Raw genomic sequence first — 20,249 nt, 5'->3', positions numbered from 1 at the left:
TTGTATCGTTTTGTTTTTCTTCTACATGTATGTGCGCGTGGCAGCATTTTTGTGTGAAACCGCAAACTGTGTTGCACCTAAAAACGAGCTGAACAGACTTTAACGGTGAAGTGTTCATATCGGGTTGAATACGAGTCATTTTATGTGGATCTGCAGTCGCACCTGGTGTGAAAAGTCAGAGGCTGAAGTGAAAAGATATCCACTTTAATTGCTTTTAATAATAACAACAAACATTTTCCCAAAAATAACAACCTCCACGCCAAAAAAAAAAAAAATCCTCTTCATTCTTTACATGAAGAACACGTAACACTTGCTCGGCCTCTAATTTGTGCCCGAGGACTGATAGTTTTGAGTATTCTAATCCGATTAGCTGAGATTTGGTCTCACACAAAGATATACAAGACTAGCTTTGACCTTCATGGTATAAACAGCTCATTAATCAGAACGTGTGATTTACGTACTCAACACAGTTTAATAACTAGGCTTAGGCCAAAACAAAAAAAAAAAAAAAAAAAACTGCAGCTATGCAAATTTCAGAGCAACCAGTGTTACAGCAGCTTTTCTGTGTTTAAAAAGATGATTTTTCTGTGTGGATGATTACTCTGAAAATAAAGTCACTGATGTTCTGCAGTCTGAGCAGCGATTTGCAACAGCATACAGTTGTTTTGTTTCCATTTCATCAAAGTGGTTCATTTGAACAAAAAAAAAAAAAGAAAAAAAAAGGTTTATTTAGCGACATAATTACTATTTATGATTAAATATAATAAAGTGAGTATCCAAACGTATTTCCACAGAGGAGTTAACATAAACGGCATTCATTAAACAAAACCTAAGTTCAAAATCAAACTCGTTTCTGGTTCAGGTCGTCGACAAAAAGGTCAGGAGTTTAAGGGCTGAAGCTACATCAAGAATCCTTCCATCAAAAGTAAAAAATGTTCCATTTGAGGTGCATCGGGCTGACGGCACCTGGTCTGTGCACACAGGTGCAGTCCGATATCCACAGGAAGTTGGTAGCTCTCCGCAATACGTCAGCCATGTGTCGGGGACAGACTGCTGTAAGCCGTGCTTCAGGACTCCCAGAGCTGTCCGGGATGTTCAGTCGGGCCACACGTCACTTACTGAAGAACAAAGAAACAAACCAGTCCACAGATGATTAACAACTGGGTTTTTTTAGAGATAAAAACCTAGTCACACGTTGTTGTATGATTTACCGAGATTTACTGAGAAGTTAAAGAAGATAATATAATCTCAATCTCTCTCACACAAGGAAAAATTAAGCTCGTGTGGGATGAGTGATCAGCGCCTGCTTCTTGAAGAAATAACTGCAAAAATGAGGGTTTTCCACCACAACTCATGCCAAGGACACAAACGAGGAGTTCTGTGTACAGAGGTCACATGATGCACATTCCTGTCGCCCGTGGAAGATGGTGCAACAAATGGGAAATGCATGATAGCATCAGGGGCAACCCCAGTTAAATGCGCAACATATGGAAAAACAAATGGTGGCAAACAGGACTTTAAAGGAGCAACAAGAAGACCATCTGATCAACTCCTGCCATCATATTTGTAGGGCCTCAGGCTGGGTTTCACGTGCGTTTGCACACAGCACCTAACTGACAGCGAGCGTTCTCAAAAGCTGCACTTTCCTCTATACAAGGACAAAATAAATAAAACCCAGAATGGCCATATCCAGAAGAAGAAGCTGCTCTGGGTTGTGACTTACAGTTGAGTCTGAGGGTGCAATCATTTGGAAGGAGTCGAGTTTACCAGCCAATGGACTGCCTGCAGACGGAAAAGAACGCACAGGGTTAAAGTCGGCTCAATACGGCGGGACAGTCGTACAAAAAGGGGGGGCGATGAACTTCACTTTGGAGCTTGAAACAGAAAACGAGGCAACAGGTTAGATTCACCGCCTTCTAGTACCTTCTACAGGGAAACCAGAAACTCCACAAGCGAGGTTTTCTGTGCTGAACGAGAGTCGCGCCAAATGAATGATGCAATATGCCTCACTGGATGTAGGCTGGGTTTAAGATAAATAAATAAAAATTCCATCCAAGTGACTGAGAAACAGAGATGCTGCGTTATGTGGCAGCTGTTTTACCACAGAGTGACTTCTTTCATTTACCAGCACGTCACAGCAGTTTTTACCACGTTTAAGAAAAAAGATCTGAATAACTTTAAGATCTGTAGTCTGTGCAATATTTTAATAGGCCAGGCTATTGTGGCCACAGTTTATGGACATTTTGAGTGGTCACAAGCTACAGTCACGAGGCCTGCTCATGGTTTCCACATCTGCAGGGATGTTTGGCGTCTCTCTTGTGAAGTGTGGCTCAACAGCAGCCGTCAGAAAAATAACAGCATTCCAGTTGGAACTACAATTTGGTTATTACACAAACAGATATCAGCAAGAATAACAAATTGTCGTAACAAAAAAAAAAATAAGACTTTTTACCGCCATTCACCTTCTTACACGAGCATCTCTAAACAACAACAACAGCATGAAGGACGCGTGGCTGTCAGTCTTCAAACGTTACTAACAAACTAGATGAATTAAAAATATCACTTTTCCCACAATTCTGACATCATATAGACGAAGTCTCAGATATGTTTCGATGATCTGACCGTTACTCTGTCCTCTGCATAGCAGCATGTACCAGACAGCTTGGACAGTTTGCCTGTTGATGCTGTTCCCGCGCTTTGCCACCAGAGGGAGCACATAACACATTAGTTCAGTTATTTTCTTCCTGTTGGTGGATTACTTTGCTGGGAATCAATGAACCCAAAACATCATTGCCCCGAACGAATGAATCCTTTCATCCGAGTGCTTTCCTACCGACATATTTCAAAGTGGCTGCTGATTCATTAAAGCCCCGGATAAGTTTGCCGAGAGTTTAGAGTGCCGACACTTCGTCAGTAGAAGATGCACTCGTACCTGTTGCGTTCGCCATCTCCTGCGCGATCTCCAGAGAGAAGGATCTGAGACGGTCCTCACTTGAAGACAAACCGTCACACAGCCACTTAAAGGCCCATAAATGGTCCTGCAAAGTACAAAAAGCTATTAGAAAAAAAACTTAAAAACTTCAGCTAAAAAACTTTTTAATCAGCTTCAGTCTTTTAAAGTCATTGTAATAAATAATAACAAACCGAGAAAATGCTTTTAAAACAATAGAAAACCTCTTGTCCGAGTTGGTAGCGAGCACGCTGGGTCACCCTGACGTTAAAGAAGTGAATTATTCAGCGATTATCTTTAACTGGAACGACCAAACCGCTTATACCTGCAAATGTTTGGCTCCAGGCCATAGTGGAACATGAAAAACACCTTTTCTTTGCAAAAGCTTTTGACTGCGTCCAAATGTCTGCGTGCAGAATGTCCAAAGAGGTGGACCTTTGGGAATTTCCAATCTTATTCGAATAAATTAATTTGGAAAGGTTGCGTCTTGTGGAGGCCGTGAACACTCATTTCTTTTTAAAAAATACACCGCAGCTCAAAGCAGTGCAGAGTAAGGGGATCGTTCTGCATCAGTTTTCTTTTTGACAACCCTACAACACATCATCTAAAGCCAAACGACCCACGCTGATATTCCAAGTCGAGACTTTGTATGATGATATAAGTTTAAACACTGAGGTAGATCATATTAATGGCAGTTTAATGCCTCTAATTTTCAAAGGTAACCAAGCTGTTGTGAGCTCTAAATGGGCTTTGCCCAGCTGAGAGATCGCCGGTTCTCCTTGAAGAGTTCTTTTCCAGAATTTAAAACCACAAACGGCATTGTTGCGTCTAAAGAATAAAGGTGCAGGAGGTTACCTTAAAAGAGTTGAGCACAGGTAGCGTTGGACGCAGAGCACCACTGAGGATTCTCAAACCTAAAGCTCCGGTCACCAACAGCAACAAGGCCTGATCTGGGTACACCTGCGTAAGCACAGCACAGCTGTGTACAGCTCATTTCCACCTCTAACACGCCCGAGTGTGAACTTCAATGCGTCACTTTTGATATACTGACCTCGTGAAAGGACTGTGGGATCTGCAGGTTGGAGCCCTGCTGACTGAGCAGCAGCGAACTCACAACATCCCGCGCCTCCTGCACCACAGAGGACAGAAAACCCACCATAAAAGTGTTCAGCTCAACAACATAAACAATTACAGAATCGCGAAACCAAAAAGAGACGATTAGAAACAGGTGATACATACATGGAGAAACTCTGGGCTGGGTTCCGGCAGCGCAGTGAGCGAGTCGCAGGGCGAGGTGACGATTGTAAGCAGGCTGGTCCAACACTGAGACTGCAGAAGATCAGACATACTGTCATGGATTGTAACAGAAATGCAAGAAAATCCCTGCTATAGAAATATCACAACAGCTTTAAAAGACAGAACTGGTATAAAGAACACAAATATATAAATAAAAGACTTTATTTATATATATATTATTGAAATATGCGTCTTTTTCTTTGTTTGAAGATGTAAAAACCCAACTGTCTTGCGAGACCATTTGTTGCTGGAGGAGACAAAACGTTCTCATGCCAAGTCTCAGCTGAATCCACCTGGCGGCAGCTTCACTGCAGAAGTCGCCGTCAATTTCAAAAGCAGATGTTCGGATCCATTTAACATTTAATGGATGAGGCGGAAAAGAGCGGGACAAAAGCAAAGCATCTGTGAGCCGTGCGATATGGACCGAACATTTCCAAAACCCATTTAATTTACTGTCTGCTCAAACTCCCCGTCAAAAACAAAGCCCCGCTGGAGACATTTGCAGTGAAGTTACCCATCCAACACATCTCAACCTCAGCCGGGCCCAATATTAACGGTTGTCTGCTTTCCCGGCACAGCTCACCTCTGCGTTTTGACAAGTGAAAGGTCTCACGCAGTTTGTCTTAAGTGGAAACACATGTGATGCCGTCAGTTACTTTTCATTGTCAGCCATCTGCTTCTCACTATACTGACAGTCACCACGCTAATGTACGTAAGCCAATCCAGCCACTGGTTCTCTGTCTTTTGTCCTGATTTACAAGAACAGGAGGAAAGTATTCAAGACATTCTTTCTGAAACTCAGACTAACAGCGTTTACATGCTTTTTAAAAAGGCCAGTTTTGGTCAGACTAACACAAAGATTTGGGACAACTAAAGCCATCCACACGGTGAAGGATAATCATGATGATGTCACAATGCTAGTCTTCTTTATTAAATACAATGCAAAGGATTTTATTCCAAAGACTACTTTATCCATCTGTAATTTCAATGAAGATAAAAATTGGGGATGCGTGCCTGCTTTTGCATGTATAAGCATTTATGCATGCAGTGCAATGACATAAAAGTAATCTAAAGAAGCAGATTTGACTTTTTCATTTTAAAAAAAAAGCTAAATCGGTATTGTAACTACAATATCCCCTTTAGTTGGGCAACTTCGTCCATAGCTACATTAAAAGGTCTGTATTTCCTTCAGATTTTTCCAAAGAGAATCTCAGAGGAACGGGAGCTGAAGACTTACATCAGTGTAGACAGCAGAAGAGCTTTTCTGTGCCCTGAGCGCAAACTTCACCAGCTCGGCATGCTTCAGTGGGACAGCATCTGCACAGAGGAGAGTCTGAAATGTCAAAAAGGTGTTTTTTTTTGGTCAAGTCAATCGAGTTGCAGAGTAAAATACGGTTTGCCTGACCTTTAACTGGCTCCCATGCTGCGTCAGAACAGCAGAGTTGCTCTGGCTGACTGACCGTCACCTGAGGTGCCGTTGCGGTTTTAAAGAGGCGGAGATAAAAGAGGAAGAGTTGTGGAGTGAAGCGGGAGGCGGGGGAGTTTACTGTGGGGAACAAACTTGTCAGAGCCGATGCAAAGTCGCCCTCCATGCACAGGAAGAAAGGTATGAGGTCTTGTATCTGCTGGAAGCTACCAGATGGAAAATTTCAACCCAACAAGTCAACAGCATGACGTCATAGCTCATGTTTAAATAAAGGTTTACTTTTAACCAAGATGTCTCAAATTGATATTCACAGATTGTAGAATATCTTGGAAATGAAAAAAAACACGGCTGAGCTCTGGGTGTGACTCTTAGCCACTGAACTGAGCTTTAATTGTTTTCTTTAAGTACGAGATTCATCTTCAGCAGCCATGCCAGGAAGTTTCAAAGAGCACAGATAGAGCGTTTTGCTTATTTTCTCACACAAATCGCACAAACGTGTGAGTGTATTGTCATAAATCTACAAATTGTTTGGTCTGCATCTAAAACATGACTCTAAATTGTCCATAGGAGTGAGTGTGCATGGTTGTGCGTTTCATTTGACTCTGTGTCGCCCTGTGAGGGACCGGCGACCTGTCCAGGGTGATACCCCGCCTCCCACCCAATGACAGCCCCCCCAAATTGCATTTCTACAAGAAAATGTTATATGCTGGAACTTAAAATAAAAGCACACTTTCTTTCACATACTTTCTTCTGTTGAAGAGCAGAAAAGCATGCAAACTCACCATTTGGAATCATCTGTCTGGACGACCCGTAGATATCGACACAACTCTCTGTACCTGCGGGCAGTGATGAAACGGGCAGCGTTTCAATGCGAAAGGCTGACTACATGCGTGCACAAAAGAAAGAATACGCGCAATCTGTAAATGTGTGAACCTGCACTGACGCTGAAGCAGCTCAGCTCTCAGCAGAACCACAGAAATGGGCTCATTCAGGATGTTCCTCTTGCCTTTGTCCTTACGGATGCCGGACACATTCTGCCCCTTCAGGACAGACACCAGCAGGACGTCATCCCAGGGTCGAACACACAGGCTTAGAGTACATTGACATCAAATTAGATCCAAAGTACATACAATAAATACATTTTAAAAATATATATATAGCTTGTGAACCAAAATGTGTTCCCTAAATTGATAAGAGCTCCCCACACACCTGTTTTTCATGCCCTTCATCTCAGCTGGTAAATATATTCTTTTCAGGTAAAAATCTTGCAGTTTGTTTATGAAATCTGAAGCAAAATTGGCCGTCACCATCTGCCTCTGTACTGATGCGATTACTCTGGAAAAACACCAGAAGACAAATACAAAGAAAAGAAGGTAAATATCCAAAGGAATCTGTTACAAATAGGACAAAAGTTGGGATTCTGTGTGCTTTCACCTCTGCATTAGCACCATCTTTGCATCAGAAGCACTTGCCGTAGCAGACAGCCCCGTAGGCCTGTAGAAAAAATGTTAATGAAGAGAAATTGAAGGGTGAATTCAACACTTGATAGATGCAGATCAAGTGCTGATCTCGTTTTGTGTACCCCGATATTCGAAAATGTCTAATAAAGTCTTGAGCAGCTCCCAGATTCAAGATGGCCGCCGCTCTGCTGTCCTGCTTGTCTGCTTTGTTCAGGAACGATGACACGTACTCAAACACGGGAGTGTAGCTGAAAGGAAAAGAAGAAAAAAAGGTTCACGTACATCCCTGATGTGCTCTGAGATTCCCCAAATCTTGAGAATTTGTCAAGAAGCTTTTTTGTCTCAGTTGCCCTGCAATAAATCAGTGCAACCTCCTGATTTGGGTCAGCCTTCCAGAAAATATAAATTTTCCTGCGATGATAAACTGCAAGAGGCTTACTTGTGGACGAGGCCTTGCTGGTTCCCGCTGTGGACCTGCAGCTGCGCCTCTCCCAACAGGTATGAGTAGAGAGTAAAGAGCTCTTGTCTGAAGCTCTGCAGCATCGTTTCTGGAGGCGAGCGGGACAAATCCAGAAAAAAAAAAAGGAGTGACGCGCAATTCGAGTGACATCACAAGTGGCCTGAGACTTCACAAGTGTGGACGCGAACTCTGTACCTGCATGTCGGAGGTGAGAGTCTATTTCGGACAGAGTGAGGTTGAATACCTTCAGCTCTCCCAGCAGTGCACAGTTTCTGAGGTTGTTCCAGAAGTCGCTTTTCTTGTGGCTGTTGCAGTGACACGCCCCACTGTGGCACCACATTACACACTGGAGAAAAAGAAGCATGACAAACACCAGTTTACTTTGAAAAGTCCAACTTCCTTCAGCTGCAAGAGACTTTTAATTTATTCTGAAGTGTTTTTTTTTTTGTTTTAAAATGATGAAGCTCACTTTTGATACATCCTTTAAAGGAAATCACAATATTGTACGAGCTGTACCAGGGCAAGATTTCAGTGTCTGTTCCTGTTTTGTGAGCCGTCACCAGGCTGAAAGGTAGCTTTCCTCTGAGTGCCAACATCAACTTTAAAATAAAAAGCCTTTTCTGCACTCATACCTGACTGAACTTCATTTTAAACGTGTCTCCGCTATATGGATCACGTTAAATTGTTGCCGTTTTTGGCCACTCAGCAACTGCTTAACCTTAAAAAAAAAAAAAACAACACAAATGAAGATGATGTGTGCAGTCTGCTCTGGCTCTGTTGGCTCCGATTGTGACACCGACATCAATTTGTCGAGTTCACACATTACAAATCAAAGCTGAATACTGTTTGGTGAAACTGACAAGAAAAATGACCAGAATAATTTAGCCTTTAGGAAACTGCAATGAGGTTACACAAACTGTATTGCCACGCACCGTTGATGCTAGCTTATCGCAGATGTAGCAGAAGCACTGATCACAAAAGAGCTTGTTGTCGGCCACTGGAACAACAGTCTCACAATCTGAAGCTCTGAGAGGGACAGAACAGAAGCAGTATGATTATCCAAGGTCACCTGATGCGGGTAAAGAGCGATGTGATACTGGGTCTGTGTGGCCATTTTCTTACATGAAAGAGTGTTCAGGACAGTCATAGCGAGCATGAGGTAGCACATCTGCCCGGCGGGAGAAGGTAACAACCAGGTCCTCATCCAGAGTACTCGGAGGTAACGCACGGTCTGAAACACAGATGAGGAACAGCTGTCGATCATCTAAAGCATAATTGACTTGCACAAAAAGCAGATGTGTAAAATAAAGCATTCATTACCGGTCTTCTTCACATCCTCCACCTCCACAATGAGGCAGCAGGAAAGATCATTTTCAGAGTTTCTGTCATCATCATCATCATCATCACTGAGGATAATTATTTCTCCACTCTCCCCCACAGAGTACATCCCAAATGTCTGACACGAAAAAGAGGAAGAAAAGAACAGTAATCAGCTCAAAGAAACTAATTGAAAACTTCGATTAAACTACATTTCTTAGTCTGGTATCTGCTGGGACTGCGCCTTAAAGAAACCCTGAATGTTTTGTTCCTCATTAGAAGAATCACGCTCGATTGTCTAGTTTGTCTAGATATTAGGACTTCTTGTCAATAAGATTTACATCACATGTCATGTGCATGACACTTTTCTTTGTCACAGAAATACCTGCATTAATGTACACAACCAGCTCCAACTAAATTACAACAGTTCATATTTGGGATGCTAGCTAACGTTTTTATATAAAGATATAAAGTCAAATACAAACCAAAGTCAAAATTTTAAATTTACTTAGTCGGTAAGTTTTGAAATAACCTTTAATCAACTGTTTCAACTGTGAGAATCATTGAGTTTTCTTACCTGCCACAGCCGAATCAAAGTAAATGTTTTTTCTTCGCGCCAGGTGAACCGAAAGCCAACCATCACCGGATGTCAGTGGAGCTTCTTCTTCTGCTGATGTAATTACGGCAGGTTTGGAGAGTTTAAAGTATAATGCTGCCCCCTAGAGACAAGACATTGCTGTTGATTTTGTATTCTGAAATGTATAGTTTTTTTCAGATTTTTTGTTTGTTTGCATGTATAAAAACAATGATAAAAGAAAAAGATTAGTTTTAAAACACAGGGATGCCTCTGTTATTGGCCATAGACACACAGTTTTGAGTAATCCATAGCTGTTAGACTAAAAAAGTGAGAATATTGAAAGTCTCATCAGAACAGTCACATTCAGTTCCAATTCAAAACCTTTCATAATCATCATAATTGATTTTCATATCCGGTAAGTTGTGTTTTTAGTGTTACATGTTGCTTGCATACTGAAACTACAGTAAATAGTGTATTGTTGCACACGTTCTCGAGAACTTGCTCAAAGTTCACTTCATGTGAATTAAAATGGAGCAAGTTCATGCACCAGTCCACAATTTGAAATTCTGAACTAAGTTCACACTTACATAAATAACTAATATAAATGCATTTCTCTTTTATATAGTGTCATGGAGTGCAACAAAATGCTGGATCAATGGAACCACGGCCATCTTGACAGATGCATACATATCTCTGCATTAAACTATATTAATATCATTCATGAATATACTCAAAATCAAACTGTGATCAAAAGAAATATGTTTTGGTGCATAGGTGACCATTTTTTAAATACTATTTTTACACACCAATGACATCATGTTAGCCATAAACGGCTCCATGATAATCTTACAACTAATATCACACTAACATAATTTCAGCACTGGGAAAAAAATAATTTTGCTTCAAACATGTTCAGCAATAACATGTCATAGGCCCAAAAGAAACAGACCAGCAGCTGTGTGACAAAAGAGGACAGAGTCGGTGAACACGCACCACCTGTCTGAGCCAAGGCTAAATCTGCATCACCAGTAATCTCCTCTGACTTTCAGCTTTAAAGAGTCCTCCTCTGTCTTTTTTTACTCCTTTATGGCTCTCCTCTGAAACCCTCTTTTATTTTTGGACGCTTCAGTACACGCTTGGTCAGTTTCTGTCTTGCTGTCTGCTATCGAAGTGATGCTAAGTAGTTCTACACATGTCTATGACGAAACATGACCATAACTTACCTAATGCAGTAACATTAGTTGTATATAAAGTGCTGGTGCCTGTGACTGGTGCAGAAATCTTGGTGAAGTCTGTGGCTTCCACCAGAGTGCACACCAGCAGGGTGTGTGCATGCACAATTCAGCGTGACACGTTCACTGTCAACAAGAACTGTGTTTAATGTGGCGAGTTATGTCACCGCATGCCTCAGGACTCTCTTCATACGTGTACAAATGCAAAAAGATAAACCACAAACAACAAATAGGTGACAAAATACTTCCTTCTAACTGAACCGCTTCTCTTTCCCTGCTTTGCTTCCACCTTTGCTTCCTCTCTGATTGTACTCTTAGCTTTTTCTGGTGGGCAGATTGGGTTCGACTCTGATGCTTTGAACACAACGCGCCAATAAAGCCTCACTGCGCAGGAACTGCAGTGTTACTATGTGAATGTCAGCACAGTTTAAGATGCAAATAATTGACCACATATCTATGCATAGGTTGAGTCCTGTCCGCTCTTGACCAGAAGCTCCTGAAAAATTGCATTTTCTGTTATATGACAGTTTGGCTGATTCAAGGTCAATTCAGATTATTGATTTACACAAGACTATTGTGTATCTGAACATTCATTCTCCTTAAAGCCAAACTCTGCCAGTGTGTGTTACCATGGCAACATGTAGGCATCCTGCAGTGAAAAATAAAGGATGTTAGTTTGGCGGTACATTTCTTCGTCCCAATTTGAGTACATCTTAAGTTAAGCACCTAGAATAACTTTTTTGTCCGCATAAGAGAGGAGAGGAGCTTCCTCTGCAGAGGCACGCAGAAAGTGGAGTAGGTTATCTCCCTTTTTACCTCGCCTTCCCTTCTCTTCTCCAGTTTTGGCTCTGTGAAATCTCAGGGGGGGACATGATGTAGAAACTTTCAACCTTCTCCCACACACAAAAACCATGACAATGAATTTTCCTATCAGAACAAAATGGTTGTTTTAATGGAACATGTTAAAAGTCTCACTGATGGGATTTTAATGGTGTTTAATAAATTTAATAAAAATTTGCAAATCAAGAGAATAAGATAATAATTTGTTTTGGTCTTTTCATGTGATTTCATGACTTTAAGGAACGTACGTAACATCAGAAAATCAAACTTATCCTTTTTGATCTTGTGCTTTACAACAGTTGTTATTTTTTGGGGGGGAATTTAACATGAGAGATTTCTTTTGACTGGCTGAGTTGGAATGATAATCACATGATTCCCCTCACTGTGCCTGTTTTGTGCATTTCTTTTCTGTTTTAATTGGATCAGTTCAGTCAATTTAAAAATTGAGTTGGAGCCCGGTCAGTCTGCTTTGCTAAGGAGGGTTCCTTACTGAATGATATGACCTAGAACTACCTGAGCAGCAGCCACAATAAGAGCTGTTTGAATTCTTTAAATCTCAAATGAAGAGCTTCATTGCGTCTTTTGTTGTCTCATTTCAAACTAACTATATAAATCACAGAGGCTTCATGTACCAATGTGATAAGATTGCATTTGATATAGTATCTAAAGCACTTATTGTAGAACATCACATCGCAGCTTAGTGTAGTCAGATTCTCATTCTTCTCCTAAGTCCTTACAAGCTTCTCCTACCATCTCCTGATCTCATTTCCCAGTCTGAACACAGTTGATTCATCCACTCGACTCCTGTGTTTGTATCTTGGCCCCTCCCACCAGAGATGCAAGCAGAGGAGGCTTGGTGAGAGGGATTGAACAAAAATAGAAGTCCTTGCATCAGGGAGTCGAGAGTCCTTTAAAAACAAAGGCAATGAAATATAACTGCAGCATCTAATCATTGATTAGCTGTAATATAACACTCGATTGAATTATTTCTGCCAGAGGAGTGTTAATTCTGTTTGACTTTACTTTGAATTCAGTTCAGAATATTGGCTTAATGTGTCACAATGCTCCAGAAGTCATGTTGTCCTTTCTTATTGCCCCACTTCTCGATCTTTCATCCTCCAGGTGCATTTTAGAACTTGAAACTTCTAACATATTTTCCTGTGAATGATTTCCAGGTCACAAGCGGGAGGACAGAGGAGCAAGGAGCCGAGGAGGCTGAAATTAGAAAAATTAGATGAGCCACATGTTTTCATTTCATGTCAAGTAAAAGAGCAAAAGAAAAGAAGATAGGAGGCAAATTGTTTTTTTTTTTGTTTTACCATTAGACTGTAGCATAGTTCTCTGCAATGCCAGTTAAATGCTTACATCAGCGAGCTTGCTGTGGCAATGTTGGCATACTCATTTAGACCTGATGTAGCAAATGTAGTGGAGTAATTCCTATGCTCTCATTTGTTCTCCAGCTTAATGTAGCACAAGTTCACCTGAAATGTTCCCTGGCTCTATATTTAACAAGTTTCTGTCCTCCAACACTGTTCATGTTTGGGTTTGTTCCAAGAAACAACATATTATATCAATTAAATATGAAAATTAGTTGAATTTGACCTAAATATAAAAAGAAAGCAAATGTGTGTTAACGAAAATTGAAGAGACGCAGAACTCCTTTACAGCATCGGCTGCTGTTTAGCTTAGGACAAAATGCACATTTCTAAATGATGACCCTAAATGAAAAGTTAATAGATCACCAACTTATTACATTAGTTCTTAAATTGGAGCACAACTGAAATGGAAATTAACTGGAGTATATTCAAATATAGCCCCTCAAAAATGGAGCACAGCAAAGTGCAACACTCAGAGTTGGTTTGTAAGATAAGAGGCTACCAAATCATTTAAAATGGTGATAATTATGATAAAACCATAACTCTGGACAATGTAAGAACATTACTGTCAACGTTTTTTTATTCAAATCAGCTGAGAAATAAAAAGCAATGAGAGTGTTGACTGTGAGCATGAGCTTTATTGAAGATTTTATTCAATTCGGGTCAACTGAAAGATCATGAAAGAGGAAAGAGTGAATGCTCTATGGAAGGCACGGATGCAGTGATAGCCAGAAGGATGATTCTACCATTTTGTTTAAACACCAGCAGCAGCATCCAGTCCAAGTCAGACAATTCATAACAAACATGTGCTTTTGACTTAGTTTAAATGGGCCTTACGTTATTGCACTAATCACTAGTCACCATCTTTTCACAGTTGGAGTTAAATGCAATCATAACTGCATGTCTGTTTTTTTGTGCATTCAAGTATGTTGTGTGTGCTAAAAACAGCCTTCCACACCGCCCCCCTTTTCTATCTCCATCATTTGTTTTATTTTTAAACATTATCAAAAATCTTACATTTATCCAAGGGTACAGAAAGAACTGAGCGGATCTAACTCTGAAGGAGAACCTTTGACCTCTTCTGGCATCCGAGAGGGGGAAAGCTTGCAGAAAACATGTCAGATCTTCCAGCCATATCCCCTTCCTACGTTTCCATGGTTACCATGTTTTGAATCATTCAGCGACGAAGAAAGCGTTATTTACAGCAGAGGAATGAATGTAAATCAGCAACATCCTTTCATCCTGTGTGCATTCTACGTTGTGGTTTGAAAGAGAACAAGAGAGCAGCAGAAAGCAGCGTATGTAGCCATCATACATCAGGACATTTAACACTAGGCAGTTAGATAGTGTAAGTTATGAGTTATAGCATCCTACATGTCTGTTACACCAGTAGTTATCACAGATAGGCACGAAGAATAGGAATAGCTCGTATAAGTTTGACTGGAGGTGAAAAAAGTAATGAGCAACAGCACATTCAGTAAAAACAACAAGTCACTGCAAATCCAACACTCAGTTGAAAGCCCAGCAAGAACATTTGGTTATTAAATGGTTATTAGAAATGGGAAAAAAAAGGTAATGACTGCATTACTTTGGTGCCATGACGTCCAGTTTATCAGCTCCAATTTCCACCACACAGCCATCCAAACAATTTCACAAACAGACACAGGCACACATATGCGAAAAGAAAGAAAGAGCCAACCACAGCATCCACCAGTAGTTTGAACCGTGTTGTCAGATTGAGGAGAAGTCCTTCCTCAGTATTCCCAGAGGGTGGCACTGTCCAGACAGTCTGCGGTGGCCTTCAAACCTCCAGCGTGGTCACCTTTAAGATACTTGCCTCCCACAGCACGGATGGCCATCTTGTTGAGGTCACAGAACTCGAGCAGGAACTGGACGGGTGTGGAGCTGCTGCACGCGATCGCAGTATCGTCTCCAACACACCAGTACTTCCCCTGGGAATCTGGACAAACAACGCTCTTAACGAAGCCTATACAGTACAGCACATACACTATAGGCTGGGCTGAAATCTGTTTATTACATTGAAAGTTGAGCTGAAGAAGTGGTAAAGGGGTTCAGATGATTAACCCACACAGGCAAATGTTCTTTCCATTGGTTGTAATGAACAGTGACTTTCTCTGAACGCCAGTGGATTTAACAAGATTAATGTGAGCGCCATTTTAAAAAGCCACATAAAAATGATTACATTTGTGAGCAAATCAGTCGAATTAAAGCCACATAACAGAAAAAGGTTTGTGAGGCTTGTGGTCTTTAAACTCATTTGCACTGCATTTTACAGAACAATTCGTGTCAGGTTACTCCTTTTTTTTGGTTTTACATTGTAGATAGTGCCTGGTACTTTTTTTTTTAGTACCTCAGTTAAGGTTCGAGGTAAACTAAACAAGTGGTGTGAAAACCCCAGCTGGTCAGAGAGAACGACCCACGGGTGTAACATCGCCTCTGCAGCAGTGAACTCACTCGCTTGACGATTGTTTGCAATCTTGTGCAATCAGAGTGTGTATTTACATATTTCTCCTTCTTTCTCAGCTGACCCTACATGATCTACGCAGTACACAGCAGTTATGCTTGACATGACTTTCCGACAAAGCAGCCGCTATCAAGAGGCAGAAAAGTAATACATTCCACATTCTTCACAGCGGCCTTTAGAATAAGCTGCTTTGCTTTTTGCTTTTTTTGAAAGTCAGCATCAGTGGTGAGCTTGGAATATAACGATAAAGATAAAGTTACACAATGGCTCTAAAAGATTTGAATTGTATTTGTTTTTGAGCATTGTCCCTCACCTTTGATGGAAAAAGCACCGTTCTGAAACTCCAGTTGGAAAACGTCGTAGGATGCTCGGTTGGAGTCAAGAGTTGGCTGTCCAGCTTTACGAGCCCCAATGAAACCATGCTCCCCACGGAGGACGATGATTGGCCGGTTAATTAGCTTCATCAGGAATTGTTCAGCCTCCCCTTAAGAGAAAAGGTAATTAGAACCTAACGTTTCAAATACATCTAAAGCTTTGTATGTTTATCTAAAAAAATAATTGTTCCAACTTGATTAATGGAAAAAGTAACAGTCCTCCTGGGACCAACAGCCCATATGCCAAAAGGAGCTTTTTTTGTGGTTTCTAACCTGATAGGTAGCACCTTACAATTAAAAATGCTGGTATTTTTCACATGACTCCGTAGCCTTAAGTGCAGATTGGGTCATCAACATTTTTAAGCCATCTCCAAGAAATGATGAAATACAATTAGGAATACTTATATTTCAATCCTTTTTTCTGTTCACTCAAACATGACACTGACACCATCTGGAGTAATTAGTCTCCTCTCCAGGACTCCTGCCATGACTTCATGGTATTTGACAAATATCAGAAACACAACTGACCTGCATTGTCAATAGTGGCAGCCAGCTGCCCGTTCTTCTTCGCAGTTACATACTTGCCGTTGGCTGCACGAATGCACACACGACCATCACGCCACTCCAGGTCAAAGTAACTGTTGGCAGACCTGAACAACACCCATACAACACAGAATTCGTCAGCGGATTGTTCAGCATAAGACGTACAGCGTCATGCGGAGTGACTGCGTTTGTGCATTTACTTGGTGGAGGCAGTGCACTGCAGTCCTCCAGCTGCTGTCAGTGTCCAGTATTTCCCAGCAGCAGTTCTGAAAGCGCACTTCCTGTCCTCGCGGCTCATCTCCAACTGGAAGACTTCCTGGTCCCCTTCCTCGTCCTGATTCGCTGACAAGTCCATGCCTGAAAAATGAGGCGGTCTGCTGTGAGCTTTCAGTTGTCTCTGGAGATCTAAAACTCTGTAATTCATGAGGCTTTCCATGTAAGACCCCTAAAGCGACAGGATATCCAGAATTTATGAATTTATGAAGTTGTATATTCAGAAGACATAGTTTACTCTGACGAAATGAGGACTGGAAATTCAGAAGCATAACATTCAGACCATGTGTTGGCAGAATGAAGTTCGGAGAGTGTATACTTCACCAAGGTCAGTGGCCTATTTTAAAAACCTTTTTTCTTTGTTTACGCTCCACCTCTGCACCAATTGTCATGAAACTCAGCTTAGCAATTATTATATACTCTTGCTGACAGACAAATGGCAAAGATCCTATGCCTCTGCCTCAGCTTTCACCCAAAGGAGCACTGCATAGTCATTTGATATCAGACCTATCCAGGTTTAGAACCAGGGATGCAACTAACTACTTTCTGAGTAGATCAATCCTGCAAAATATTCAGGGAAGACTCATGAGTGTCGTGTTGTGACCGACGTTTGCGAAATCCAACTCCGCCCACAGACAATCTGATTGGCTACGGTTTGGGGGCAAAGACTGAACATGGCTTCTACAGTAAGATGATAAACTGGATGCCGGTGGAGCCGATTGTATCAACTCTTTCTTCTCAAGGGTTGCAGCAAATTGTTACTCCAGCTTTGGCCAATTATATGCAACCTCCAACATTTATCTGCAACGTTCAAATCAGGGGCTTAAACTTGTCATGTGTGGTTAACGATAAGTTAACCACACAATTATACTTATTTCTGCAAAAAGTAGAGCCATCCTCTGCTGAACATTTTATGGGACAACAGTTTTAAGGCACTTCTTATTTAGCTTACCATGTGGCTCTGTCCATCTGTTATGTCCATCTTTTACAGTCTGTGAGCAGATTCCTTTGGTTTCTCCCGCATTACATCATTTGTGGGGATTCACTGCTGTAACAGTTACGGCATTAGCTGATTTTAAATGTGCATTTTTCACTTTTCAAAAGTTATTGAACATATTTAGGATATCCTTAAGCAGATATGCAGCTTGAAAAAAACAACAAGCACATTTGTACAAAGCTGACACATTTAGCTGTTACAAATGGCCACTGTGTCACCTTTTGCCTGTGAGGGAAACGGTTGAGCACAGCACTGTATTGCATCCCTCTGGCTGATCACTGGAGTGGATACTTTAACAAGAACATCCCTGCATCTTTGCATTTGTAGCCCAAATAAAGACGGAGAATCCCCGGTGGTTATTTTCAAGGTTGAATCTCCCGGCCACGATCCTTTTTAAAGGCACTTTTTAAACTGGACTAAACTTTGCTCTGAGATAAGTTGAACATATGTGTGTTTCCACGGTAACACCATGTGGTTTCAGCTAAACAAAGAGGAAAACGTGATTTACAAACTGTGGTTCATTACCAGCACTGAGGATTGACCAGTAAGAGGAGGAAGACTCATTCCCTGGAAACTGGCTTTGGTCAAAAGGACTTGAACTAATGTTAAATCTTTAACTGAAGATCTCTCTAACTGTTAACATCTTAAGCGAATTACTTTCTGCTGGAGTGGAGAAGCCTTATGATGCGGCAGGTCGTTCAGTCATGTTTTTCTGTTCTGGAAAACCCAGACATGATGAATTAGTCCTTATTACTGAGGGGATGCAATGGATATATTTCGACATCCAGATTAAGTCTGTAATTTGTTAGGTCATAGCCACATGTCAGTGTTTGAGAAATCGATCCAATGCAGGTCACAAGCCACTGACCTCATTCTTCAATCTATCTTTCCTGGAATGCACACACACAAACACTCACATTCCGAATACATCAAGGCATAATGACTTTGTGGAGAAACTGCTGTGAAGGATCAGTCCCAGTCGCAGAATCCAGCTGAGACTGAGTGGCGACAGGGAAAAATGGCTGCATGAGGCATAAAAATTCACCAGGCTGTCTGAATCACACCTCACTCTTTGTGGCCTCTTTTCTTTGTATTTGCTTTTTGTGTCTTTGTCTCCAAAAGAAACCCGTCCTAAATGTCTGTCTCTTCTGAGATAAGGAATAGCAGATATATCTGTGGATTAGAACCGACCCACCAGCAACCACAATGGAGTGATAGAATTACTGCAGAAAAATGTCAAGCTAGGAAAAGGCTGGCCAAAAGAAGGGGGGGGGGGGCAAGTGAGAGCACCATAATGAAAAACACATGGTGTGGGGAAAATGTAAAAAAAAAAAAAAGTAACCGGAGCCTCTGATTCTGTTCCACATTCTCTCTATCAGGCATCAAAATCATGTAACAGCTGCGTCTGATGTGCGCCCAGTTATGCAGTGACTCAATCAATTTGGGGGAATTTTTCCCTCCCCTCAAAGACTGCAGCTGCAGAACCTCACCTTGCCTCGTGGAGACATTTCTCTCGTTGCCTGCAGTCATTACGACCTGCGCGTGGCTGCGCTCCAGGCCAAACAGTTCGTCCTTTCCAACCCGGCTGCTCCTCCCAGACTTCATCGTGCCGGTGGGGCCCATGGGTGCCAGGTAGCGGCCGTTGCAGTCGCGGAATGCCACTTTCCCAGAGCGGAACTCCAGCATGTAGCCTGTATCCTTGTCCGTTTTGGTGGACAGGCTGCCGTCATTGCGGAGGAAGCGGTTATCACAGGTCTCGAGGTGGTAGCGCTGATCACGATAGACCAGTGTCACCAGCGAATCGACTCCCCAGGGGACATCCCGGTCTATTGACACCTCTTGCAGCTCCCCGCGCGCGCTCAGGTGGGCAAAGCGCTTACGCGCAAAGCTGTAAAGGTTGACCTGCGGGTGCACAGCCAGATGGACACTCCATCTCTCCGCTGGCGAGGCGGTCTGCGCAAAGCAGGTGATCCGATCCTCGCTTCCACCGAGGAAGCGACCGTGGGGCTCGGACTGCAGCGACCACCGCCCGTCCTCGTGCGCTGTAATGACGAAGCGGCATTCCCGGCCGCGCGTCTCGCTTTCCGCGGTAACGTTGCCGTCTTTGTCCGTGGCGAGGTAGCGGCCCAGGTGGGACAGAAGGAACACGGCGCTGCCGTCCTCCCCGGTCTGCTCCAGAGTCCAGGTCTGCTTCTTCTTGAGGCTGCTGGCCGAGGCGTTGATCTTGAAACCGAAGGTTTCCGCCGTCAGATACTTCCCTGCGCTGTTGATGAGCCCCAAAGGGATCCGCAGCAGGTCCCCGTCGGCGTTTGAAGACATGATGGTCTTGTGACAAGAAAAGAGAGATGCTGGGCTTAATGAGAGGAACAGACAGAGATAGACTGTGGGAGTGAACAAGGGAGTGATAGATAGGAACAGAGAGCTGCTCTTCTCTGATAGATGATGATGGTGGTGATGAAGAGTATCCCCTGACTGAAAATCCACACTGCCTCGCTGGAGCTGCAGGACTGTTTTTTTTTTTTTTTACGACTGTACACGCCCCACTAAAGACAGAGGAGTGAAAAGGAGATAGCTGCAATTTTAGGAAACCATCCCACCCCATAGCTGCTGATCTCTACAGTTCACCTATACATTCAGAATGTC

The 20,249-nt window shown here is 42.2% G+C and overlaps 2 protein-coding genes across 4 annotated transcripts; both read right to left on the bottom strand.

The window, feature by feature from the left end:
* Positions 1–61: 61 nt before the first annotated feature.
* Positions 62–9,608, bottom strand: LOC140305748 (uncharacterized). 3 transcript variants are annotated; one of them, XM_072384727.1, is made up of 19 exons: positions 9,487–9,608; positions 8,913–9,048; positions 8,715–8,823; positions 8,525–8,618; positions 7,788–7,938; positions 7,572–7,680; positions 7,255–7,380; positions 7,107–7,166; positions 6,882–7,007; positions 6,616–6,761; positions 6,455–6,508; positions 5,652–5,792; positions 5,484–5,563; positions 4,190–4,279; positions 4,002–4,079; positions 3,806–3,910; positions 2,933–3,038; positions 1,724–1,782; positions 62–1,118 (listed from the first exon to the last, which is right to left on the bottom strand). In XM_072384727.1, the coding sequence occupies exons 1-19, from the start codon at positions 9,547–9,549 to the stop codon at positions 1,116–1,118; spliced, it is 1,836 nt and encodes a 611-aa protein (XP_072240828.1). In that variant the 5' UTR covers positions 9,550–9,608; the 3' UTR covers positions 62–1,115. The 3 variants fall into 3 exon arrangements, with proteins under 3 accessions (XP_072240828.1, XP_072240826.1, XP_072240827.1); XM_072384725.1 differs by having other exon boundaries at positions 5,652–5,878; positions 6,606–6,761; positions 9,487–9,605; XM_072384726.1 differs by lacking the exon at positions 1,724–1,782 and having other exon boundaries at positions 5,652–5,878; positions 6,606–6,761; positions 9,487–9,605.
* A 3,944-nt stretch (positions 9,609–13,552) lies between these two features.
* Positions 13,553–20,249, bottom strand: LOC140305746 (fascin-like). Its single transcript, XM_072384723.1, has 5 exons — positions 19,097–20,249; positions 16,537–16,693; positions 16,322–16,443; positions 15,733–15,903; positions 13,553–14,894 (listed from the first exon to the last, which is right to left on the bottom strand). Exons 1-5 carry the CDS (start codon positions 19,923–19,925, stop codon positions 14,689–14,691), a joined length of 1,485 nt encoding a protein of 494 aa, XP_072240824.1. The 5' UTR covers positions 19,926–20,249; the 3' UTR covers positions 13,553–14,688.

Source organism: Leuresthes tenuis, unplaced genomic scaffold (genome assembly GCF_036924035.1).
Source record: "Leuresthes tenuis unplaced genomic scaffold, fLeuTen1.0.hap1 SCAF_4, whole genome shotgun sequence".
In the NCBI taxonomy this organism is placed as follows: domain Eukaryota; kingdom Metazoa; phylum Chordata; class Actinopteri; order Atheriniformes; family Atherinopsidae; genus Leuresthes; species Leuresthes tenuis.
The sequence above is the reverse complement of the archived record's forward strand: the minus strand, read 5'-3'. Positions and strand labels throughout refer to the sequence as shown.

Excerpts from the sequence above, each read along its gene's own strand:
- LOC140305748 (XM_072384725.1), bottom strand. The coding sequence starts at position 9,549 with ATGGTTGGCTTTCGGTTCACCTGGCGCGAAGAAAAAACATTTACTTTG. Across the intron at positions 4,280-5,483 it reads CTTCTGCTGTCTACACTGAT|TCTCAGTGTTGGACCAGCCT; the intron begins GTAAGTCTTCAG and ends GATCTTCTGCAG. Across the intron at positions 1,783-2,932 it reads GGAGATGGCGAACGCAACAG|GCAGTCCATTGGCTGGTAAA; the intron begins GTACGAGTGCAT and ends TTCCGTCTGCAG.
- LOC140305746 (XM_072384723.1), bottom strand. The coding sequence starts at position 19,925 with ATGTCTTCAAACGCCGACGGGGACCTGCTGCGGATCCCTTTGGGGCTC. Across the intron at positions 16,694-19,096 it reads AAATGTCTCCACGAGGCAAG|GCATGGACTTGTCAGCGAAT; the intron begins GTGAGGTTCTGC and ends CTCATTTTTCAG. Across the intron at positions 15,904-16,321 it reads TGCCACTATTGACAATGCAG|GGGAGGCTGAACAATTCCTG; the intron begins GTCAGTTGTGTT and ends TTTTCTCTTAAG.